Consider the following 22191-nt stretch of genomic DNA (forward strand, 5'->3'; position numbering starts at 1 on the left):
TGTGAGGTTATGCACTTTGGCAGGAAAAATCATAGAGCAAGTTATTATCTTAATGGCAAGAAACTGGAAAGTACTGAAGTACAAAGGGATCTGGGGGTCCTGGTGCACGAAACTCAAAAGGTTAGTATGCAGGTGCAGCAAGTGATTAAGAAGGCCAATGGAATGTTGGCTTTCATTGCTAGGGGGATAGAATATAAAAATAGGGAGGTATTGCTTCAGTTGTACAAGGTATTGGTGAGACCACACCTGGAATACTGCGTACAGTTTTGGTGTCCATACTTAAGAAAGGACATACTTGCTCTCGAGTCAGTACAAAGAAGGTTCACTCGGTTAATCCCGGGGATGAGGGGATGGACATATGAGGAGAGGTTGAGTAGATTGGGACTCTACTCGTTGGAGTTCAGAAGAATGAGAGGCGATCTTATTGAAACATATAAGATTGTGAAGGGGTTGGATCGGGTGGATGCGGGGAAGATGTTCCCGATGATGGGTGAAACTAGAACTAGGGGGCATAGTCTTAGAATAAGGGGCTGCTCTTTCAAAACTGAGATGAGGAGGAACTACTTCACTCAGAGGGTGGTAGGTCCATGGAATATGCTGCCCCAAAAAGCTGTAGAAGCTACATCATTACATAAATTTAAAACAGAAATAGACAGTTTCCTAGAAGTAAAGGGAATTAAGGGTTACGGGGAGCGGGCAGGAATTTGGACATGAGTCTAGGTTCGGATCGGTCATGGCCCTGTGGGTAGCGGAGCGGGGCCAGGGGCCGTGTAGCCTGATCCTGCTCCTATTTCGTGTGTCTAATTCTGTTAGATTCAGGAGATGGTTCTGTGATAGTGGATTGGCAGTTGGGATCAGATCAGCCATGATCTTATTGAATGGCGGAGCAGGCTCGAGGGGCCGATTGGCCTACTCCTGCTCCTATTTCTTATGTTCTTATACTCCAGTTGTGGCCTAACCAGTGCTTTATAAAGGTTCAGCATAACTTCTCTACTTTTGTACTCAATACCTTTATTTATGAAGTGCAAGATCCCATATGCCTTGTTAACCACTCTCTCAGTATGTCCTGTCACCTTCAGAGACCTATGATCATTAACTCCCAGGTCCCTCTGTCCCTGCACACTCTTTAAAACTGTGCCATTAAGTGTATATTGCCTTTCCCTATTCCTTCTGCCAAAATGCATCACCTCACACTTCTCTGTATTAAATTCCGTCTGCCCATTCTGCTAACCTTTCTATGTCCTGTTGCAGTCGATTAGTATCCTCCTCACTGTTTGCCACACCCCCAAGTTCGGTGTCATCAGCAAATTTAGAAATTCTACTCTGTATTCCAATATCCAGGTCATTTATTTATATATATCAAAAAAAGCAGTGGCCCTAGCACTGACCCTTGGGGAACACCACTATCTACCATCCTCCAGTCTGAAAAACAGCCATTTACCATAACTTGCTGTTTTCTGTCTTTAAGCCAATTCCTTATCCAAGCTGCCACTGACCCACCTATTCCATGAGCCTCAACGTTGTTAACCAGCCTTCTATGTGGTACTTTGTCAAACGTCTTCCGAAAATCCATGTAGACAACATCCATTGCATTCCCTTCATCAATCCTATCTGATACTTCGTCAAAAAATTTGATTAGATTAGTCAAACACGATTTACCTTTTACAAATCCGTGTTGGCTCTCCTTAATTAGCTTAAACCTCTCCAAGTGCCCGTTAATTTTCTCCTTGATTATTGTTTCTAAAACGTTACCCACCACTGATGTTAAACGGACCGGCCTATAGTTACTATGATTGTCCTTACACCCTTTCTTGAACAATGGTGTCACATTTGCCACTTTCCAATCCTCAGGCACCTCCCCCGCATCTAAGGAAGATTGGAAAATTATGGCAAGCCCTTCCGCTATCTCCTCCCCCAATTCCCTTAGCAACCAGAGATGCAAGCCATCTGGACCAGGCAACTTGTCCGCTCTTAAGCATACCTAATCTTTCTAGTACATCTTGTCTATCAATTTTCACCTCTTCCATTGCTTCTACCTTTTCCACTTCTTCTGATATTTTGTCAGCATCCACCTCCTTAGTAAACACCGATACAAAGTACTCATTGAGTATTCTAGCCTTGCCCTGCGCCTCTAAGCATATATCACCTTCTTTGACTCTAATAGGCCCCACCCCGCCGCTTACTACCCGCTTACTGTTTACATGCCGGTAGAAGATTTTTGGGTTCCCTTTTATGTACACCCCCCTTCTGCTCTCATATTTTCTCTTTGCCAATCTTATTTTCATCTTCATATCCCCTCTCAACTTATTCTATTTGGTCTGGTTCTCCCTTGAAGAATTCACCTGACATGCATCATACACCCTCTTTTTTTGTTTCATCATCTTCTCTATCTCCCTCGTCATCCAAGGAGCCCTTGCTTTGGTTCCCTTACCCTTCCCTCTTGTTGGAATGTACCTAGCCTGTACTTGGAACATCTCCTCCTTAAAGATTACCCATTGTTCCATTACAGTTTTTCCTGTCAGTCTTTGATGCCATTTTACCCTGGCTAGATCCTTTTGCATCCCATTGAAGTTAGCCCTATTCCAGCTTAGAAGTTCCACTCTAGATTGTTCCTTGCTCCTCTCCATTGCTAATCTAAATCTTATGATACGATGATCACTTGCACCCAAGTGTTCTCCCACAGACACCTGGTTGACCTGGCCCACCTCATTCCCCAGCACCAGATCCAGCAATGCCTCCTTCCTAGTTGGGCCAAGAACATATTGGTCAAGGAAATTCTCCTGAACGCATTTCAGAAATTCTTCCCCCTCCTTTCCCTTTACCCTAGCATTATCCCAATCGATATTTGGGTAATTAAAGTCTCCCAGTATCACCACTCTATAGCTCTTGCATATCTCTGCGATTTCCCTGCAGATTTGCTCCTCTATCTCCCTCTCGCTATTTGGAGGCCTATAGAATACCCCCAATAGTGTGATCATACCCTTTTTGCTCCTCAACTCTAACCAAATGGATTCTGTCCTTGTCCCCTCAAGAACATCCTCCCTTTCAAACACTACAATGTCTTCCTTAATCAACACTGCCACCCCACCTCCCTTTTTTCCTTCCCTATCTTTTCTGAACACCTTGTACCCTTGAATATTAAGTGCCCAGTCCTCACCATTTTGAAGCCACGTTTTCGTCATTGCCGCATCATATTGCCACACGGCTAATTGTGCTTGTAGCTCACCAACCTTATTCGCCACACTTTGTGTGTTTACGAACATGCATTCTAAACCCATTTTTGAATTTTTCTTAGTCTGCTCCTATCTAAATGTTACTACTACCACCTCTAGTACTATCCAACACAATTGTTCTTTTATGCACCTTATTCTACTTTTCTACTCCTATCGTTAATATAAATTGTGAATAACAGTGATCCCAGCACTAATCTTTGTGGGGCCCCACTTCCCACCTTCAGCCATTCTGAATAGCTAACCTTTACTCTCTGCTTTCTACTTTGCAGCCTACTATCAATTCTGCTACCTGTCCCCTGACCTTATTCATTAGTCTATTATGTGGTACCTTATCGAAGGCCTTTTGGAAACCTAGATGTATTACACCTACTACATTACCCTTGCCTACTCTCTCTGTTGCCTCTTCAAAGAATTCAATGAGATTGGTCAAGCAAGACTTTCCATTTGAAATCCATGCTGGCTATTCATTATATTTTTGGTTTCTAGATGTTTTTCTATTTTCTCATTTAATAGAGATTCTATTATCTTTCCTACCACCGATGTTAATCTGGGTGGTCTAAAGTTCCCTGTATATGTTCTATCTCCTTTCTTAAATATAGGTATCCGCCAGTCCTCTGGCACTGCACCTTTTTCTAACAAATTATTAAATATGTGTAATCTGTTATCTTGGCCCTAGATTCTTTAAAAATGTACAGATGCAATCTGTCCGAACCAGGGGTTTTATCCTCTTTGAGTTTGATTAGTTTATTTAATATCTCCCCTTTTTTATTTTAAATGTGGTTATATCATTTCTAATCGCATCTTCCAATGTCATATCCACCTGATCCGTCTCCCTGAAGCAAAATAATTATTTAATATTTCTGCCATTTTGTTATCACTGCCTGTGATTTTATCCTGTCCATCAGAGGTCTTATTCCCATCCTGACTTTTTTTATTTATGTGCCTGTAGAATATTTTACTATTTTGTTTTATGTTCCTTGATAATTTAATTTCATAGTTCCTCTTTACCTTCCTAATTGTTTTTTTGACATGTCTTCTAATCTTTGTATTCTCCCTTGTCATGCTCGCCCCTGCTGACAATGTACTTAGTGTACACCTCTTTCCTTACCCTCAATTTTTCCTTATGTCTTTATTCATCCATGGTTTGTCATTAGTGTTTAGTTTGTTCTTGTTTTTAAGCAGAATATATTTTTCCTGGACTCTGTTGAACACCATTTTAAATGTTTCCCATTGTTGTTCTGCATCATAGTTTGTCCATTTTATTTTCCCAAGTTCTATTCTCAGCCCCTAAAAATCAGCTTTTCCACAATCTATTACCCTTTGTCATGCTGGTGTCCTTCTCAATTATTATCTTAAACCATATTATATTATGGTCACTATTGCCTAGATGTTCCCCAACTTTTACTTCTCTTATCTGCTCTGGTTCAGTCCCCATTACTAGATCCAGTAGCGAATCCTCCCTTGATGGGCTGGTGCAAAGAAGGTGGGGATTGACATGATTGAGGTCTTCAAGATTATGAAGGGCTGTTATAGGATAAATAGCTGTAGATTGTTTTCAGTGGTTGGTGAGATGATAATGAGAGGGACCAAATTTAAGATAAGAATTAAGGAGGAGTTGGAAAAAATTCTTTATATAGGGGGTTGTTAGAATTTGGAATTCTCTGTCATAAACAGTTGAACCCTGATCCATGTCTTTGTAACCTCCAGAGTCAACTATTTCAGTGCCTCCCATCTTCCGTAAACTTCAGCTCATCCGAAACGCTGTTGCCTTATTCGATTCCTCTCACCTATCACCCCTGTCCTTGCTGACCTAGATTGGCTCCTGGTCCCCCAATTTAAAATTCTCATCATTGTTTTTAAATTGCTTCATGACCTTGTCCCTCCCTTTTTCTGTAACCTCCAGCCTTACAACCCTCAGTCCCCAAACTCACCATTCCTCTAACTCTGGCCTCTTGTGCATATCTCTCCCCCCCCCCCCCCCCCTTTCACCCCACCATTGTTGCCTGTGGCTTTAGCCACCAAGGCCCCCCAGTTTGGAACTCACTCTATCGCCCTTTCTCCCTCTCCATCTCTCTCGCGTCCTTTTTAAGACTCCTTGAAATCCACCTCTTTGACCTCTGTGAGTCACCTTTGGACATTGTTTTCTACGTTAAAGACACCTTATAAATTCAAGTTGTTGATGAAGCAGAGTCCACAAGTACTTTTAAAAGTAGCTGCTTAAAAAAAGACTATTAGACTACTTGGTTCATGTGGAGAATAATACCAGTGCAGGGTTAATGGTTTAGATGGCCTGTTGCTCTCCTGCCACATTCAATTCTGTGATTAATGTAGAAAAATATGAAGGTGTTTCATAGACGAGAAAAGGAGTGGGTGCAGAGCTTTTGCTCAAGAGAGCTGACTAAAAGCTTTATTTAGAGGTGTGTTTTGAGAAGGCTTTTAAAGGTAGGAAGAGGTAGACAGGTAGAGGTGATTGGGGAGAGAATTCCAAAGAGTATGGCCAAAATGGCTGAAGGAGGTTCCACCAAAAATGGGATGTGAGGCGGAGGATAGAAGACATGGGAGGAAAGGTAAGGCTTTATGAAGTTACAGATGTAGATTGGAACAGGACAGTGGAAGAACTTGTAAACACAGATTTAAATAAAAAATTGAAATTGGAGGAATGGGGTACCAATATAAATCAATAAGTATGGAGGTAATGGCTGGGTGAACTTAATGCAGGATGGTCGCGAATAATGGAATTTTGGACAATTTGGAGGGTCAGGAGGTGGGCAAGGAGGGTATTGGAGAAGTATAGTCTAGAATTGATGACAGTGTGGATAATGGTTTTGGCAGCAGTAGGGGTAAGATAGGAGTGGAGATGAGCAGTGCTGCAGGGGTGGAACCAAGAGGATCTTTGGTAGTGAATAGGATATGGGGTTTGAAGCTCTGCTTTGTGAAAAACTGAACGCCGATGTTGCATGCAGATTGGTTAAGTTTGATTAAGGAGCCCGGAAGAGAGAGACAGTCAATAGCAAAGTTGCAGAGTTTTTGGTGGGCATCAAAAATTACACATTTGGTTGTCTTGATGTTCATTTGTAGGACTTCCCAGCTCATCCGCACCTTAATGTCAGATATGCAATGAGGTGAGCAATCTGATAGCTCCAAAGGTCGAGAGAATAGGTGGAGAGGTTGAACTGGCTGTTGTTGCTGTAAATGGCCAATATTTAACCTTCATTGTTTAATTTTTAGTGTTAGTTCCAGTTTCCACAGCATTCAATTTCATAAGATGGCACTATGTATGATCATGCTGGTGACGGTACTTGTGGGAGTATAATGGATATGTTACATCATACATCATGAATAACCAGGACAAGTGAACAATAAATGTCTCTTCCATAAATTAACCTTGTTAATGCACAGAAAATTGAGCCATTTTATACTAGTTCTAAAGTTGAGCTCTGAAAATCATTCTGCAATGTACAAAGTGATGTGGATCAATAAGTGATGACTGGAGATCTAACTGCTATTAGTTATCAATTTTCTAAATAACAAAAGTTTCATCAATTCACATGTTCAAGTTAATTTTTTTTTAATTTCCTTGCAGGGTGAAAACCAAAGGAGAAGAATTCCATGTCCCCTTGACCCAAAACAGTAAGTACAAGAAGCAGAAATTAATTACTGTGTGTATGTTTTAATCATGTTAATGAATTGAAGTGTCAGCTTGACTCAGTTGGTAGCACTCTCACTCTGAGTCAGAAGGTTGTGGATTCAAGTCCCACTTCAGGACTTGATCATGCAATTTAGGCTGAGACTCTAGTATAGTACTGAGAGAGTGCAGTCCTTTTGGATGAGATGTTAAACCAAGGTCCTGTTTGCCTGATTACTGGTTTAGGTGAATGTTAAAAATCCCATGGCAATATTAGGAAAAAGGGAAGGAAGTCCTACCCAACATTCTTTGTTCATAACCACCACCCAGGAACAGATTAACTGACCATTCATCTCATTGCTCTTTGTGGATTTTTGCTTTGTACAAAATGATTGCTATATTTGACCATATATAATAGAAGTCGCCGCATTTTAAGTGATTCATTATATGTAAACGTTTGGGCCTTTTCTTAGACGTGTGACAAGGTGCCCTTTAAATGCAATTCCTTCTTTTCTTCCCTCTGTCCTTCGTAAATAAAACCCTGATCTTGCACACCCAGTGGAGTTCATTATCACCATTACCTTATATTTTGAAACATAATTTTCATTTAAACAGAAACTATTGGAAGAAAAAGTGAACAAAGTGCTACAAGATAAGGCAGTTAGGAGGAACTTGATTTGAAAATTTAATACAGGCAGCAGAAGGGGTTTATAATGTGATGGCTAATTACAATGTTGCTATTCTCTGAGCAGTAATTAATTACATTTTACACAGAAGGGGTGATTTTTCTCACTTTGCCCCCCCCCCCGCAATTTGTAATGGTTATTTGGTAGGAAATTCCCTTCATGCAAGTTTCTATAAACAGTTGGCACCCTATCACTAGGCCAAGCCAGCATTTATTGCCCATCCCTAATTGCCCTTGAGAAGATGGTGGTGAGCCACCGCCTTGAACTGCTGCAGTCCATGTGGTGAATATACTCCCACAGTGCTGTTAGGTAGGGAGTTCCAGGATTTTGACCCAGCGACGATGAAGGATCAGCGATATGCTTCTAGGTCAGGATGGTGTGTGATTTGGAGGGGAGCTTGGAGGTGGTGGTGTTCCCATGCGCCTGCTGCCCTTGTCCTTCTAGGTGGAAGAGGTCGCGGGTTTGGGAGGTGCTGCCGAAGAAGCCTTGGCGAGTTGCTGCAGTGCATCTTTGTAGATGGTACACACTGCAGCCACCATACGCCGGTGGTGGAGGGAGTGAATGTTTAAGGCGGTGGATGGGGTGCCAATCAAGCAGGCTGCTTTGTCCTGGATGGTGTCGAGCTTCTTGAGTGTTGTTGGAGCTGCACTCATCCAGGCAAGTGGAGAGTATTCCATCACACTCCTTACTTGTGCCTTGTAGATGATGGAAAGGCTTTGAGGAGTCAGGAGGTGAGACACTCGCCACAGAATATCTAGCCTCTGACCTGCTCTTGTTGACACAGTATTTATGTGGCTGGTCCAATTAAGTTTCTGGCCAATGGTGATACCCAGGATGTTGATGGTGGGGGATTTGGCAATGCTAATACCGTTGAATGTCATGGGGAGGTGGTTAGACTCTCGCTTGTTGGAGATAGTCATTGCCTGGCACTTCTCTGGCACGAATGTTACCTGCCACTTATCAGCCCAAGTCTGAACGTCGTCCAGGTCTTGTTGCATGCGGGTATGGACTGCTTCATTTTCTGAGGAGTTGTGAATGGCGCTGAACACTGTGCAGTCATCGGCGAACATCCCCATTCCTGACCTTATGTTGGAGGGAAGGTCATTGATGAAGCAGCTGAAGATGGTTGGGCCTAGGACACAGCCCTGAGGAAGTCCTGCAGAGATGTCCTGGGGCTGTGATGATTGACCTTCAACCACCACAACCATCTTCTTTTGTGCTAGGTATGGCTCCAGCCAGTGGAGCGTTTTCCCCTTGATTCCCATTGACTTCAGTTTTACTAGGGCTCCTTGATGCCAGACTCGGTCAACTGCTGCCTTGATGTCAAGGGCAGTCACTCTCGCCTCACCTCTGGAATTCAGCTCCTTTGCCCATGTTTGGACCAAGGCTGTAATGAGGTTGGGAGCCGAGTGGTCTTGGCGGAACCCAAAGTAGGCATCTGTGAGCAGGTTATTGGTAAGTAAGTGCCGCTTGATAGCACTGTTGATTACACCTTCCATCACTTTGCTGATGATTGAGAGTAGACTGATGGGGCGGTTATTGGCTGGGTTGGATTTGCCCTGCTTTTTGTGGACAGGACATACCTGGGCAGTTTTCCACATTGTCGGATGGATGCCAATGTTATAGCTGTACTGGAACAGCTTGGCTAGAGGCGTGACTAGTTCTGGAGCACAAGTCTTCAGCATGATAGCAGGGATGTTGTCGGGGCCCATATCCTTTGCTGTATCCAGTGCGCTCAGCCGTTTCTTGATATCACGTGGAGTGAATCGAATTGGCTGAAGACTGGGTTCTGTGATGGTGGGGACCTCAGGAGTACGCCGATATGGATCATCCACTCGGCACTTCTGGCTGAAATGGTTGCAAACGCTTCAGCCTTGTCTTTTGCACTCATGTACTCCACCATCATTGAGGATGGGGATATTCATGCAGCCTCCTTGTCCCGTTAGTTGTTTAATGGTCCACCACCATTCACGACTGGATGTGGCAGGACTGCAGAGCTTTGATCTGATCCGTTGATTGTGGGATCGCTTAGCCCTGTCTATAGCATGCTGCTTCCGCTTTTTAGCATGCATGTAGTCCTGTGTTGCAGCTTCCCCAGGTTGGCACCTCATTTTTAGGTACACCTGGTGCTGCTCCTGGCATGCTCTTCTACACTCCTTATTGAACCAGGGTTGGTCCCCTGGCTTGATGGTAATGGTAGAGTGAGGGATATGCCGGGCCATGAGGTTACAGATTGTGGTGGAATACAATTCTGCTGCTGCTGATGGCCCACAGCGCCTCATGGATGCCCAGTTTTGAGCTGCTAGATCTGTTCTGAATCTATCCCATTTAGCACAGTGGTAGTGCCACACAACACGATGGAGGGTGTCCTCAGTGTGAAGACGGGACTTCATTTCCACAATGACTGTTCGGTGGTCAGTGCTACCAATACTGTCATGGACAGATGCATCTGTGACAGGTAGATTGGTGAGGACGAGGTAAAGTAGGTTTTTCGCTCGTGTTGGTTCTCTCACCACATGTCGCAGGCCCAGACTGGCAGTTATGTCCTTCAGGACTCTGCCAGCTCAGTCAGTAGTGGTGCTACCGAGCCACTCTTGGTGATGGACATTGAAGTCCCCCACCCAGAGTACATTCTGTGCCCTTGCTACTCTCAGTGCTTCTTCCACGTGGTGTTCAACATGGAGGAGTACTGATACATCAGCTGAGGGAGGGCGGTAGGTGGTAATCAGCAGGAGGTTTCCTTGCCCATGCTTGACCTGAAGCCATGAGACTTCATGGGGTCCGGAGTCAATGTTGAAGACTCCCAGGGCCACTCCTTCCCGACTGTATACCACTGTGCCACCACCCCTGGTGGGTCTGTCCTGCCGGTGGGACAGGACATACCCAGGGATGGTGATGGAGGAGTTCGGGACATTGGTTGAAAGGTATGATTCTGTGAGTATGACTGTCAGGCTGTTGCTTGACTAGTCTGTGGGACAGCTCTCCCAATTTTGGCACAAGTCCCCAGATGTTGGTGAGGAGCACTTTGCAGGGTTGACTGGGCTGGGTGTGCCGTTGCCGAGGTCTGGTCCGTCCAGTTTCATTCTTATTATTTTGTTTCGTAGCGGTTAGTTACAACTGAGTGACTTGCTAGGCCATTTCAGAGGGCAGTTAAGAGTCAACCACATTGCTGTGGGTCTGGAGTCACATATAGGCCAGACCAGGTAAGGACGGCAGATTTCCTTCCCTAAAGGACATTAGTGAACCAGCTGGGTTTTTACGACAATCCGATAATTTCATGGTTACCATTACTGATACTAGCTTTTTATTTCAGATTTATTTAATTAACTGAATTTAAATTCCCCAGCTGCTGTGGTGGGATTTGAAGCGTCTCTGGATCATTAGTCCAGGCCTCTGGATTACTAGCCCAGTGACATTACCATTACACTACCGTTCCCTATGCGTATGGATCGTTAAAATGAGAGGAAAAACTATAAAACATTTAAAATTTGTTGAAGCCACAGGACTGCATAAATCCCTTTTTATGTAATATCAAAAGGATGGCAAGAAAGAATATCAATGTCATTTTGGAGGCTCGGTTTCACTGGGAGAAAAAATAATCTGTGGCCAGAGGAAACAATAATGAAGCTGTTGAAGTTAGTCGCTGAGGAGGAACTTTAACCTCCAGAGTACCAGTTGTCTGGTAAGTGTAAACAATGTAATTAAGTTTTAAGCAACTTCCCTGTTACTGAATAGTTGGAAAGCATTGTGCATAAATTGCAACTTAAACAACATCAACATAAGGCTATAAAGTCTCCAATAGGCATGCAGAATGTTTTTTTAGAAGTACTCCACAGTTGCACTTTACCTGCATAAATCTTTTTCTGCCTTTGTAGTATCTATAGCCACCTGTTTCCATATTAAGTTGGTGTGTATTACATATTGTTGTCCTTGTCTCCACAGATGCGTCCACCTTGTCCATTAGGAACATACAAAAATGACAGGCAGTAGAAGACCAGCTGATCCATCAAGCCTGCCCCCCCACACCTGATGACTGGAGCATCATGACTATACGCTACCTACCACCTCCCCTCACAGCCATGTAATCTCCTGGGAGAGGCAAAAAGACAATCTGTCTTGGAGAATAGTGAAGAGGTGCGGGATAGCAAGGAAACCAGTGATAAGGCAGAGTTGTCCACATTGCACTGCAAAGCATTAGGAGCGCTGTCACCAGTGAACTAATCTCCTTGGGACATTTCTGGAAATATTGTAGACATACAAGAGGTCCTGCAACAGTAGCAGTGAGGACATGTAGACCATGGGCAATAGACGCTGGCCCTTCAGTAACATTTTAACCCCTTGCCTCTACCCCACTTCCAGAAAAAAAATCCAAGTCTTGTGGAGGAGGAGTGTATGCACCAGCTGTAATAGATTATTGACCATGTTCACACTAGTGTGCAATCGAGGAACATTCCAATACACACTGACATAGTAAATTTGCACTTCGTGCAGTTGGGTTGAGTACAGTTGGCAGAGCAACTGGTCGGTCAGTCCGCTCGTCATTCTTTGTGGTTATGATGCCACTCCCATCCAAATACTGTGGGTCTTGGCAGCTAGGTTTTCATAATTATATAGCCAAAAGCAAAATCAAATAGTCATGCACACGCATCATAGATATTAATATGAGACTATTACTGTTTCATCAGATCTTTTGTCTTTTGGCATATGTTGTTGGAATTCTTGCACAAAATTAGAAGGATATTGTAAACATTGTAACGGCAAACTGTTCTTTGTATGCCTTTAGTCATTTCAAGCTATTACCTCAGATTGTAATGAAAATAACTACAATTAATACTTTTATATCAATGCTGTATTTACCTACAGCAGTTTTTTTGGTTTAAATAAATTTATTTTCCTCATTTATGTCTCCGGTGTTGTCTTTTTATTCCTCTTTGCCAGTCATGTCTGGATGAACTCTTTAGCATGACACCAGTTTTACCCTCCATGGTGCATTTGCAATTTCTTCATGCACTTCCCCTGGATTGGGTTTCACCCCTTTATAATGGATTCCTCCGATGGTTCACTATTCTCAGAGTATAGAGTTATCTACATCACTGCCAATCCACATGTATTAATATTTCAAATAAGCTGTTATCGCCATCAAGGTAACTTTGACCTAAATAATTTCTGAACGCAGGGATTCACTGCTTTCCCATAGGCATACTGTTTGAAGTTAACTATTCGTATCTGTGTGACAAAGGGCTGCTTCCATTTTAACTCTAGCTATTTTAAAAACTATGAAATCAGTACAGAAATGTTCCTATTTGTTACAACAGGTTCATGTATTTGTAGGACATGCCGAGGCTCACATCTTTAGCCACTTCTTTTTCCTCCGCTACACATTACCTTTCAGCAATTACATTATCCTTACGCATGAGTCAACTCTGCATGAATACTGAACAACATCCAACTTTGCCATCACTCTTCACGACAATTTGACCCTGAACTGGCCTTCAAGGCTGACATCCTATTCATCGTGAACACCAGCCGATTCTACTTCTGTAACCTTGTCTACCTCAATCCATTCCCACTGCTGCTGAAATTCTTATCCAGGCCTATGTCACCTTCAGGCTCTACTTCTACAGTGATCTCAACAGTCTCTCTAACTTCATCCTGTGCACGCTAATTCATCCTTAACTTCACTGTTCATCTCGTATTCTTAAGTAAATTTTATGTGCTTTTCAATCCTGCTCTTAACAACCTCCACTAATTCTCTTTCACGCAGTGCATTGATTTAAAAATTCTCATCCTCATCTATTAATGCCTACATAGTCTTTCCCCAACCTCTGTGACTTCCTCTAGCTTTATGGCCTAGCCTGCACCCTCCGGTATACTGAGCGTTCACCCCACCCCCACTGTTCTACCATTATTGGCAGAGCCTTCAGTCATCACACCCCTAAACTCTGGAATTTTCAACCTAAATCTCATTTTCTTGCTTCATCTCTCCACCTGCAAAAGCTTCCTCAAAACCACCAACCACACATTCAGTCACCTCCTCTAAACTTCTAACATTTGTTTAGTGTCTTTTCCTCCTGTGAAGTGACTTAGGACTTTCACTACATTAGAAGCACTATATACGTAATTGCAAGTCCTTGCTCTTTCCAATGCTTCTAGAGCTCATAAGTCCTTTGTCTAGATTTCTAACTGTTCTAGTGATTTGAACTGGTCCACAGTTGCAGGTTTCTTTCAATTTCACCATGCTTATCACATACTTCTTTTTTTCCTTGACTACTAAACCCTGTGGCTTTTTTAAAGTAATTTTTCAGTACTTTCTTCAACTAAGAAACAACAGAAATTGCATTGGGGAGATATTGCTCCATGCTACAGTGTTTTACATTTAATGGCGGTTTACCAGAAAAAAATGTATTATGTTGGATTTGATGAGATTATGGGGTATAGATTTCCCACTGATTGATTTTGGTTATTGCACTTTGGAAATACTACATAGCACTGAAACATAAATATCAGCAAAAGAAAGACAACTGATCTTGTTGATCTGCTTGTGTTTAAGTGATTAGAGTCTTAATGACTCAAATGTCTAGCCACTAAGAAGCCACAACATATAAAGTATAATTATTTTTTCCAGCACGGTTGATGAAGATAAACTAGAAAAGCATCTGAAAAAGTGTAATTCAAGGGAAAAACCCAAACCTGTAAGTCTTAAAGATGTCATGTTTTTCTTTTTGTCTACATAAAGTACTCCTGTGAACTTTGATTCTATTCAAATGTTTGGCTTTCATTTATGTGCCAATATTTGTGAAATATTCAGCAAATGCTAGTCAGAATCATGTAAAGCATCCACATGTGGTAAACTAGTCAATCTAGTCATCATGAGTTAATAAGAGATTGGAGCACCATCACACTGAAACAACTTGCACTTAAATTCAGCCTTTAATTTAGTGGAGGGGAGTGGATAACCAGCAGGAGTTGGAAGAGTTAAGAAAGGTGACTAAAGGCTTGTTTGAAGAGAAAGTTATAGAAAGACGGATGGCATTATAAAGAGAGTTCCAGAGTACATGTTGTACCACCCTTTCTGTAGTAAACCATAAAGGGCATGGAAAACCCAAAATTCCGTATACGCATCATTATTATTAAGTAGGTTCTCACCAGAATCAGAGATGAATTGAAACAGAATTTACTGCTGTAGTGACCTACAAGGTACACATTGGGTCAATTGAAATTTTCAAGATTGAGATTGATAGATTTTTGTTAGCTAAGGGTATCAAGGGATATGGAGAAAAGGTGGGTAAATGGATTTGAGGTACAGATCAGCCAAGATCTAATAGAATGGCAGAACTGACTCAAGTGACTGAATGGCCTACTCCTGTTCCTATCAAAAAGGCAAGTTCCTTTGACGTTTCTAATTATGTATTTTGTTTCTTCCAAACCTAGAGACCATATACACAATCTTACAATGAAATGCATTATATTTCATTTATTTAATCTTTTTCTCATCCTTGTTACCCCTACTTTGTTTTTCTCATTTCAGATTTACTATATTAAAGGCATTAATGGGGGTTACGAGGATGCAATAGAGATACCCGGACAACAGGTACAGCTTCCGGTGTGGTGAAAATCAGCAAAATGTTCTGTAATGATAACCTTTTTATTTCTCTTCAGTAAAGCAACTTATTATTCTATCTCTTAAATATATTTAAGGTTTCTATTTGTGCTTTGTCCAAAGAAGAACTGGAGAAAATGGTCAAAAAGCTCCGAAAGGCAACCAGCAGTGAGTATTACGCCACACATATATTGTACACAGTTTAAAGAAAGGTGGTATAAATTAAAGAAAATTATATATAATTGGCATACCATGCAGACTGGGATTATGTTTCAGAAAAACTGTCAGGAATGTACTGCATACAGTCCCAGAGAACCAGTCCTTTGAAAGTAGGAAAGTGTGCAATAGTTCTATTCATAGGAGAAGTTACCCCTGCCCCAAGCTGAAGGTGTCTGTCAATCCATTCAGTTGGATGAGTTTTCAGCCAGGTTGCTAGATGCTGAGAGATGTACCACCTTAGGAGGGGGAGGGAGACAGACGAGCTCACTCTCCGTGAAATACAATTTCTATAGTCTGATGACAAACAAACCTCAATGGCGCCTGTGAAGTCCACAGCTTAGATCATCCTTCCTTTACCAGAAGGCGGAAGATGCATGAAATAAAAACAGAAAATGCTGGAGATACTCAGCAGGTCAGGCAGCATCTGTGAAGAGAGAAACAGAGTTAACGTTTCAGGTCGATGACCTTTTGTCAGAACTGGAAAAAAGCAGGAAATGGAACAGACTTTTAAGCAAGTGTAGGGGCTGGGAAAGGGGGGAATGAAAGAACAAAAGGGAAGGTCTGTGATAGGATAGAAGGCAGGAGAAGTTAAGAGATATTCAAGGCAGAAGGAGATGGTAATGGGGCAGGTTAAGAAACAAAGGATGGCTCTAGATGAAGTGTAAATTGTGCTGGCAGAATGAAAGACAGCTGCCATGTGGGAGAGAAGAAAAGACACAAACAAAAGGTGTGGATATAATAAAAAAATATATATATGATCGGGGCCGAGGTTATGATCTGAAATTGTTGAACTCTATGTTGAATCCAGAAGGCTGTAAAGTGCCTAATCGAAAGATGAGGTGCTGTTCCTCGAGCTTATGCTGAGCTTCAGTGGAACAATGCAAGAGGCTGAGGATGGTGAGGTCTGAATGGGAGTGGAGCGGAGAATTAAAGTGACAGGCGACCGGAAGCTCGGGGCCCCCCTTGCGGACTGAACGGAGGTGTTGCGCAAAGCGGTCACCCAATCTGCGTTTGGTCTCCCCAATGTAGAGAAGACCACATCGTGAGCAGCGAATACAGTATACTAAATTGCAAGAAGTACAAGTAAATCGCTGTTTCATCTGGAAGGAGTGTTTGGGGCCCTGGACAGTGGGAAGGGGAGCGGTAGAAGGGCATGTGTTGCATCTCCTGCGCTTGCACGGGAAGGGGTGTTGGGGGTGATAGAGGAGTGGACCAGGGTGTTGCGGAGGGAGTGGTCCCTTCGGAATGCTGAAAGGGGAGGTGAGGGGAAGATGTGTTTGGTGGTGGGATCACGCTGGAAATGGCGGAGGATGATCTGTTGAATGTGGAGGCTGGTGGGGTGAAAGGTGAGGACAAGGGGAACTCTGTCGTGGTTCCGGGAGGGAGGGGCAGGGATGAGGGCAGAAGTGCGGGAGATAGAACGGACACAGTCAAGGGCCGTGTCAACCACAGTAGAGGTGAATCTTCGGTTGAGGAAAAAGGAAGACATGTTGGAAGCACTCGTATGGAAGGTGGCATCGTCAGAGCAGATGCGGTGGAGACGGAGAAACTGGGAGAATGGAATAGAGCCCTTACAGGAGGCGGGGTGGGAGGAAGTGTAGTCCAGGTAGCTGTGGGAGTCAGTGGGCTTGTAGTGAATGTTTGTCAATAACCTATCCCCAGAGATGGAGGCGGAGAAGTCGAGGAAGGGAAGGGAAGAGTCGGAGATGGACCATGTGAAGGTGAGGGAAGGGTGGAAATTGGAAGCAAAGTGAATGAAATTATCTTGTTCAGGGCGAGAGCGGGAAACGGCACCGATACAGTCATCAGCATACCGGAAAAAGAGGTGAGGGAGGGGACTTGAGTAGGACTGGAACAAAGAATGTTCCACATATCCCACGAAAAGGCAGGCATAGCTAGGACCCATGCGGGTTCCCATAGCAACACCTTTGATTTGGAGGAAGTGAGTGGAGTCAAAGGAGAAGTTGTTCAATGTGAGAACCAGTTCAGCCAGGCGGAGGAGGGTGGTGGTGGTGGATGGGGACTGGTTGGGCTCTGATCAAGGAAGAAGCGGAGCGCCCTCAGGCCATCCTGGTGGGGGATGGAGGTGTAGAGGGATTGTACGTCCATAGTGAAAAGGAGGCGGTTGGGGCCAGGAGACTGGAAACTGTTAAAGTGGCGGAGGGCGTCGGAAGAATCGCAGATGTCGGTGGAAAGAGACTGGACAAGGGGAGAAAAAATAGAGTCGAGTTAGGAAGAGATAAGTTCCGTGGGGCAAGAACAGGCTGAAACGATGGGTTTACCAGGGCTGTCCTGTTTGTGGATTTTGGGAAGGAGGTCGAAGCGGGCTGTGCGGGGTTGGGGAACTATGAGGTTGGCGGCCGTGGGGGGAAGATCTCCAGAGGAGATGAGGTCAGTGACAGTCTTGGAAACGGTGGTTTGATGTTCGGTTTGATGTCCAGGCGAGGTAGGAGGAGGTGTCGGAGAGTTGGCGTTCAGCTTCCGCTAGGTAGAGGTCGGTTCGCCAAACAACAGCACCACCCTTGTCGGCAGGTTTAATGACAATTTTGGGGTTGGATCTGCGAGAATGGAGTGCTGCAAGTTCAGAGGGAGGTAGGTTGGAGTGAGTGAGGGAGCAGAGAAATGGAGATGGCCGATGTCACGCCAGCAGTTTGCAATGAAAAGATCTAGATGCATGCTTGGGAGGGGGTGGCTTTGGGGGAAAAAAAGGATTGAGGATTGAAACATATGATGACAGACTTTTTTTTCTAGAATTTTATTGAAATCATTCATACGTACACCTGAAAAATGGATTTGACGTGTTAAAACAAAACACCGTAGTATATAAGAGGTATCTTGTTAGTTCAGCACTTATAGAGTAAATCATGTCAGAATTAGCACCCAGACTTGTTTGCAAATCCAAGGAGAGCAAATTGAAAGTCCCTCCTAACTGACTACTGGCCTCAGAGAAGAACACAACCCACCCTGTACAGGAGAAGGTGAGTCTTTTAACATTGCTTAGCAAGATCTTTCTCTGCCATCCCAATAATTCCTCCATTTGAATTTTAATCATTGATATTCCTTATCTACTCCATTTAAAGTACCATTTGGAGAATTTTGGTGACCATTTATCCTTTCGTGTAATGGGGTGATGATTATGGTACTGAACTAGCAACCTAGAGATTATTAGTTTGAATCCCACCATGACAAGTTCTGAAATTAAATTCAGTAAATCTGGTAATCTGTGGATTGGCACCAGAAAATGTCTGGTATTGCCCACTTGGCAAAAACAAATTTTTAAAAAGGAACCAACTGTTGTGCCAGGAAATTCAAATTTTATCAGTTTATTTTTGTAATTAGGTGCACAAACTAAAGAAGGATCCCAAAGGTGCATAACACTGGTCAATACTATACATGAAGTATTTTATTCACCTCTTCCAGAATCCCTGCACATAGTGACACTCATAGTAAATGTAATAGAGTAACTTTACCAATCGTGCTCTCCTAGTGATGAGTTGTAATTGAAGGGAGCATGGATCAGAGCTAGGGCTACAACCACAGCCATGCACCAATTGGGAGGTCCCACACAGGCTGCTCACCAGCTGCTGCCGCAAATTTAAAGGGACCACGCACAGAAAAAAAATTAGAGGGAACATTGGCTACAACACTGGAGCAACAATTCTCTGATCTTCAGGCACGACTTTTAGCTCGGAGCACAGGATCGATGAATTAATTGTAATGTCTCCATCCACTACTTGGAGTGCAAACAGTACAAAGAAGGGAATCAATACCAAAGGAGATATTAGGAGTAGTGACTAAAAGCTTGGTCAGAGGTAAGTTTTACGGAGGGTCTTGTAGGAGGAGAGCGAGGGGAGGTTTAGGGAGGAAATTCAAGAGTTTATGGCCTAGAAGCCTGAAGGCACGGCTGCCAATGGTGGAGGAAGCACAAGAGGCCAGAGTTGGAGGAACACAGAATTGGAGGAGGGTTATAGGCCTGGAGGATGCTACAGAGATAGGCATGGCCATGGTAGGATTTGAACACGAGGATGAGAATTTTAAATTTGAGGCGTTGGGGACCAGAAGCGAATGTAGGTCAGTGTGCACAGGGGTGATGGGTGAGTGGGAGTTAGTGCAGCAGAGTTTTGGATGAGAAGTTTATGGAAGGTGAAGGATGGGAGTCTGGAGGTAACAAAAGCATGGTTGAGGGTTTCAGCAGCAGATGGTCTGAGGCAGCGGTGGAGACCAGTTATGTTACGGAGGTGGGAGTAGATGATTTTTGTGATTGGGCGGCTATGCGTTCGGCTCGGGGTCAAATAGGATACCCAGGTTGCGAACAATCTGGTTCAGCCTGAGACTGTGGTCGGAGAGGGAGATGGAATCGGTGGCAAGGGAACAGAATTTTTGGCGGGACCGAAGACAATGACTTGTGCAGGACTTGATTTCGGACAAGCAGGTTGACAACACAGACACAGTGGAGGGGTCGAGACAGGTGGTGCTGAGGTAGAGCTGGGTGACGTCAGCGTACATGTGGCACCTGATGTCATGTCTTTGGATGATGTTGTAGGGGCGGGAAGAGAAACCATTGCAGGAGATTCTCTGACTACGATCAAATAGGTAAGAGTGGAACCAAACGAAGGAAGTCCCACTCAGCTGGATAACAGAGGAGGGCGTGGTTGACTGTCAAGAAGGACAAGAAAGGATAGTGCGCTGTGGTCACTGTCTCAGAGGATGTCATTTGTGACTTTCAGGGCCGTTTCAGTGCTGTGGAAAAGGTGAAAATCTGATTAGAGAGGTTCAAACATGGAGTTTTAGGAAAGATAGGCACAGATTTGGGAGAAAACACTTTCAAGTTTTTTAATGAGGGACTCTCACCCAAAGCAATTTTAAAACTTAAATTAATTCATTGACGGTGTTATTTATGTTTTCAAAATATCTATTATTAATTATCTGCAGGTTTGAATTCTAAGCTGACAGACCAAACATTAACCCACATAACACTGCAGGAAGCTCTGAATGATCCAAAAAATGGAGAGTTTGCCTTTAAGCATTTGAAGCAGCAGGTAGGATGTGGAAGTATATATATGATTTGAATTAAAACCTGGTTTGTGTATTTAGCTAGTACTAAAATTATTGCTTCAATCAGGGGAAGGGTTAATTGTACTCCAGCATGAGATACAGTAATTATTTATCGACCGCTTCTAAAAAAAAAGCAAGAGCTGCAGGTGTGGGACATGTCTGCTCCCTTTTCTATGCACAGGGAAGTTTTTTTTAAATAAAACTAACATTCACGTTTTAAGAAATCCATTAATTTACTATTAGTCGCATAGGTCATTTAGGGAATTTCTATAAAAATGTGAATTTTATGTACTGAGCAAACCCTTAGGCCTAGAAATTCAGTGGCCTGCGCCACCAGTTTGCGCCCAAAGAGGGCTTTTGCGCCACTGTGCAAACCTACCGCGATATTTAGCGGAGCGCTAATGGCGGCGTTAGCCATTAGCGCTGCGCCGCCACCGATGACGTCATCTGTGTGCGCAGCGCCCCGCTATCGCCCCGCTGGCCATATTCAGTTGCTGCCGCCTCGCCTGCGCCGGCCGCAAACAGCGACCGGTACACGGGGCCTACCTGTGCCGGTACTGGGGCGATTTAAGGTGGAGGTGCGGCCGGCCGCTTTTTCGGCGGCTGCCTGCCCGCACCTCCTTCCCCGGCCTCCTACACCCCCCCCCCCCCCCCCCCCCCCGCGGCATTGCCAGCTGTTTCCAGAGAGCCCGGCACTTCTCCTTGGTGCCGGGCTCATTTGCCGGCACTCGCGAGCGGGGATCGCGCTGTTGCAGGCACCGCCCCCTTAAGAATTAGAGGAAGGCCTGCAGTACCACAGGCTGCCGTGCCGCAGCGGGTGGCGCTGCGGCACTTTACACGCCGATATTCAGTTTCAGCGCCCCAAGCGGGGCGCCGAAACCCTTGTTTAGCGGCCGGCTTCAACTTGGGGCGCTGAAACTGAATTTCCCGCTGGCGCAAGTGGCTCCACGTGCAGCGGTAATTCCGGCGCCCAGGCGAGCTGGGCGCCCCTAACTGAATTTCTAGGCCTTAGTCTTCTTAGTATTAGGGTTATTCCAGCCTTTGTTGATCCACATTGTTCCTCGCCTGGAAAAATAAATTCCTCAGTGGGTTTCTACTCAGCTATCTGTCATTTGTGTAATTTTAGTTGCGATCTCCCTCAATTACTCCCTGACCCAGAGCAGTGAAGCCAATAGTAGCACCTCTGTGGTTATTTCTAGTAGAGATCAGCTAAATTATCAGAGACTGGGGATTGAACCTGGGACCTTCTTAATCTGGATGGCTAAGCTGTTTACTAATTTAAACATCAGCCATTCCAGGGGGAGGGAATCATAAAAGTATATATTTTTTCTGATTTATTTGACATCTAGTGCTGTTAACCCATACAGGATTAATTTGTAATGTTCCAGGCTTCACTTGCTGGTAATTTGGAAAGATTGGGCTTGCTTGGATCGAACCGATGTTTTGTGGAGTTTGGTGCTGGTCGGGGAAAGTTGTCCCATTGGATAGATCTTGCTTTACAAGATGCCAAGAATGTTTACTTCCTCCTTGTGGAGAGAGCCACTACTCGTTTCAAGGTAGTAGTTTGCTGCAATTAAGCGCCTGGAATAATATTCCAGAAATCTCTGTAAATTAACTGGGCAAATGTAACATTATCTTTTAAAGGTAGATGGTAAACACAGAAGTCGAGGCTCAATGTTTGAGCGGCTTCAGATCGACATAGAAGATCTCAGCCTAGGCAAGTGATGCTGCTTAAATTTTGTGCGCTACCGCAATAAGGGTATTTTCATTCTC

General features: G+C 43.9%; 1 protein-coding gene across 2 annotated transcripts in view; it reads left to right on the forward strand.

Moving 5' to 3' along the window:
* trmt13 (tRNA methyltransferase 13) overlaps positions 1 to 22191 on the forward strand; it is a 47366-nt gene that overhangs the window by 2721 nt on the left and 22454 nt on the right. The window contains exons 2-8 of one of the 2 annotated variants that reach the window (XM_085982481.1): positions 6817 to 6863; positions 14170 to 14236; positions 15073 to 15135; positions 15243 to 15312; positions 20296 to 20402; positions 21807 to 21974; positions 22063 to 22135. In XM_085982481.1, coding sequence (XP_085838607.1) covers positions 6817 to 6863; positions 14170 to 14236; positions 15073 to 15135; positions 15243 to 15312; positions 20296 to 20402; positions 21807 to 21974; positions 22063 to 22135 — 595 coding nt within the window. The remainder of the gene's footprint in view (positions 1 to 6816; positions 6864 to 14169; positions 14237 to 15072; positions 15136 to 15242; positions 15313 to 20295; positions 20403 to 21806; positions 21975 to 22062; positions 22136 to 22191) is intronic. The other variant, XM_085982482.1, reaches the window with a different exon arrangement.

The sequence above is a fragment of the Somniosus microcephalus genome, chromosome 3 (assembly GCF_052327205.1).
Source record: "Somniosus microcephalus isolate GS21.2 chromosome 3, FLI_Smic_1.0, whole genome shotgun sequence".
NCBI classification, from domain to species: domain Eukaryota; kingdom Metazoa; phylum Chordata; class Chondrichthyes; order Squaliformes; family Somniosidae; genus Somniosus; species Somniosus microcephalus.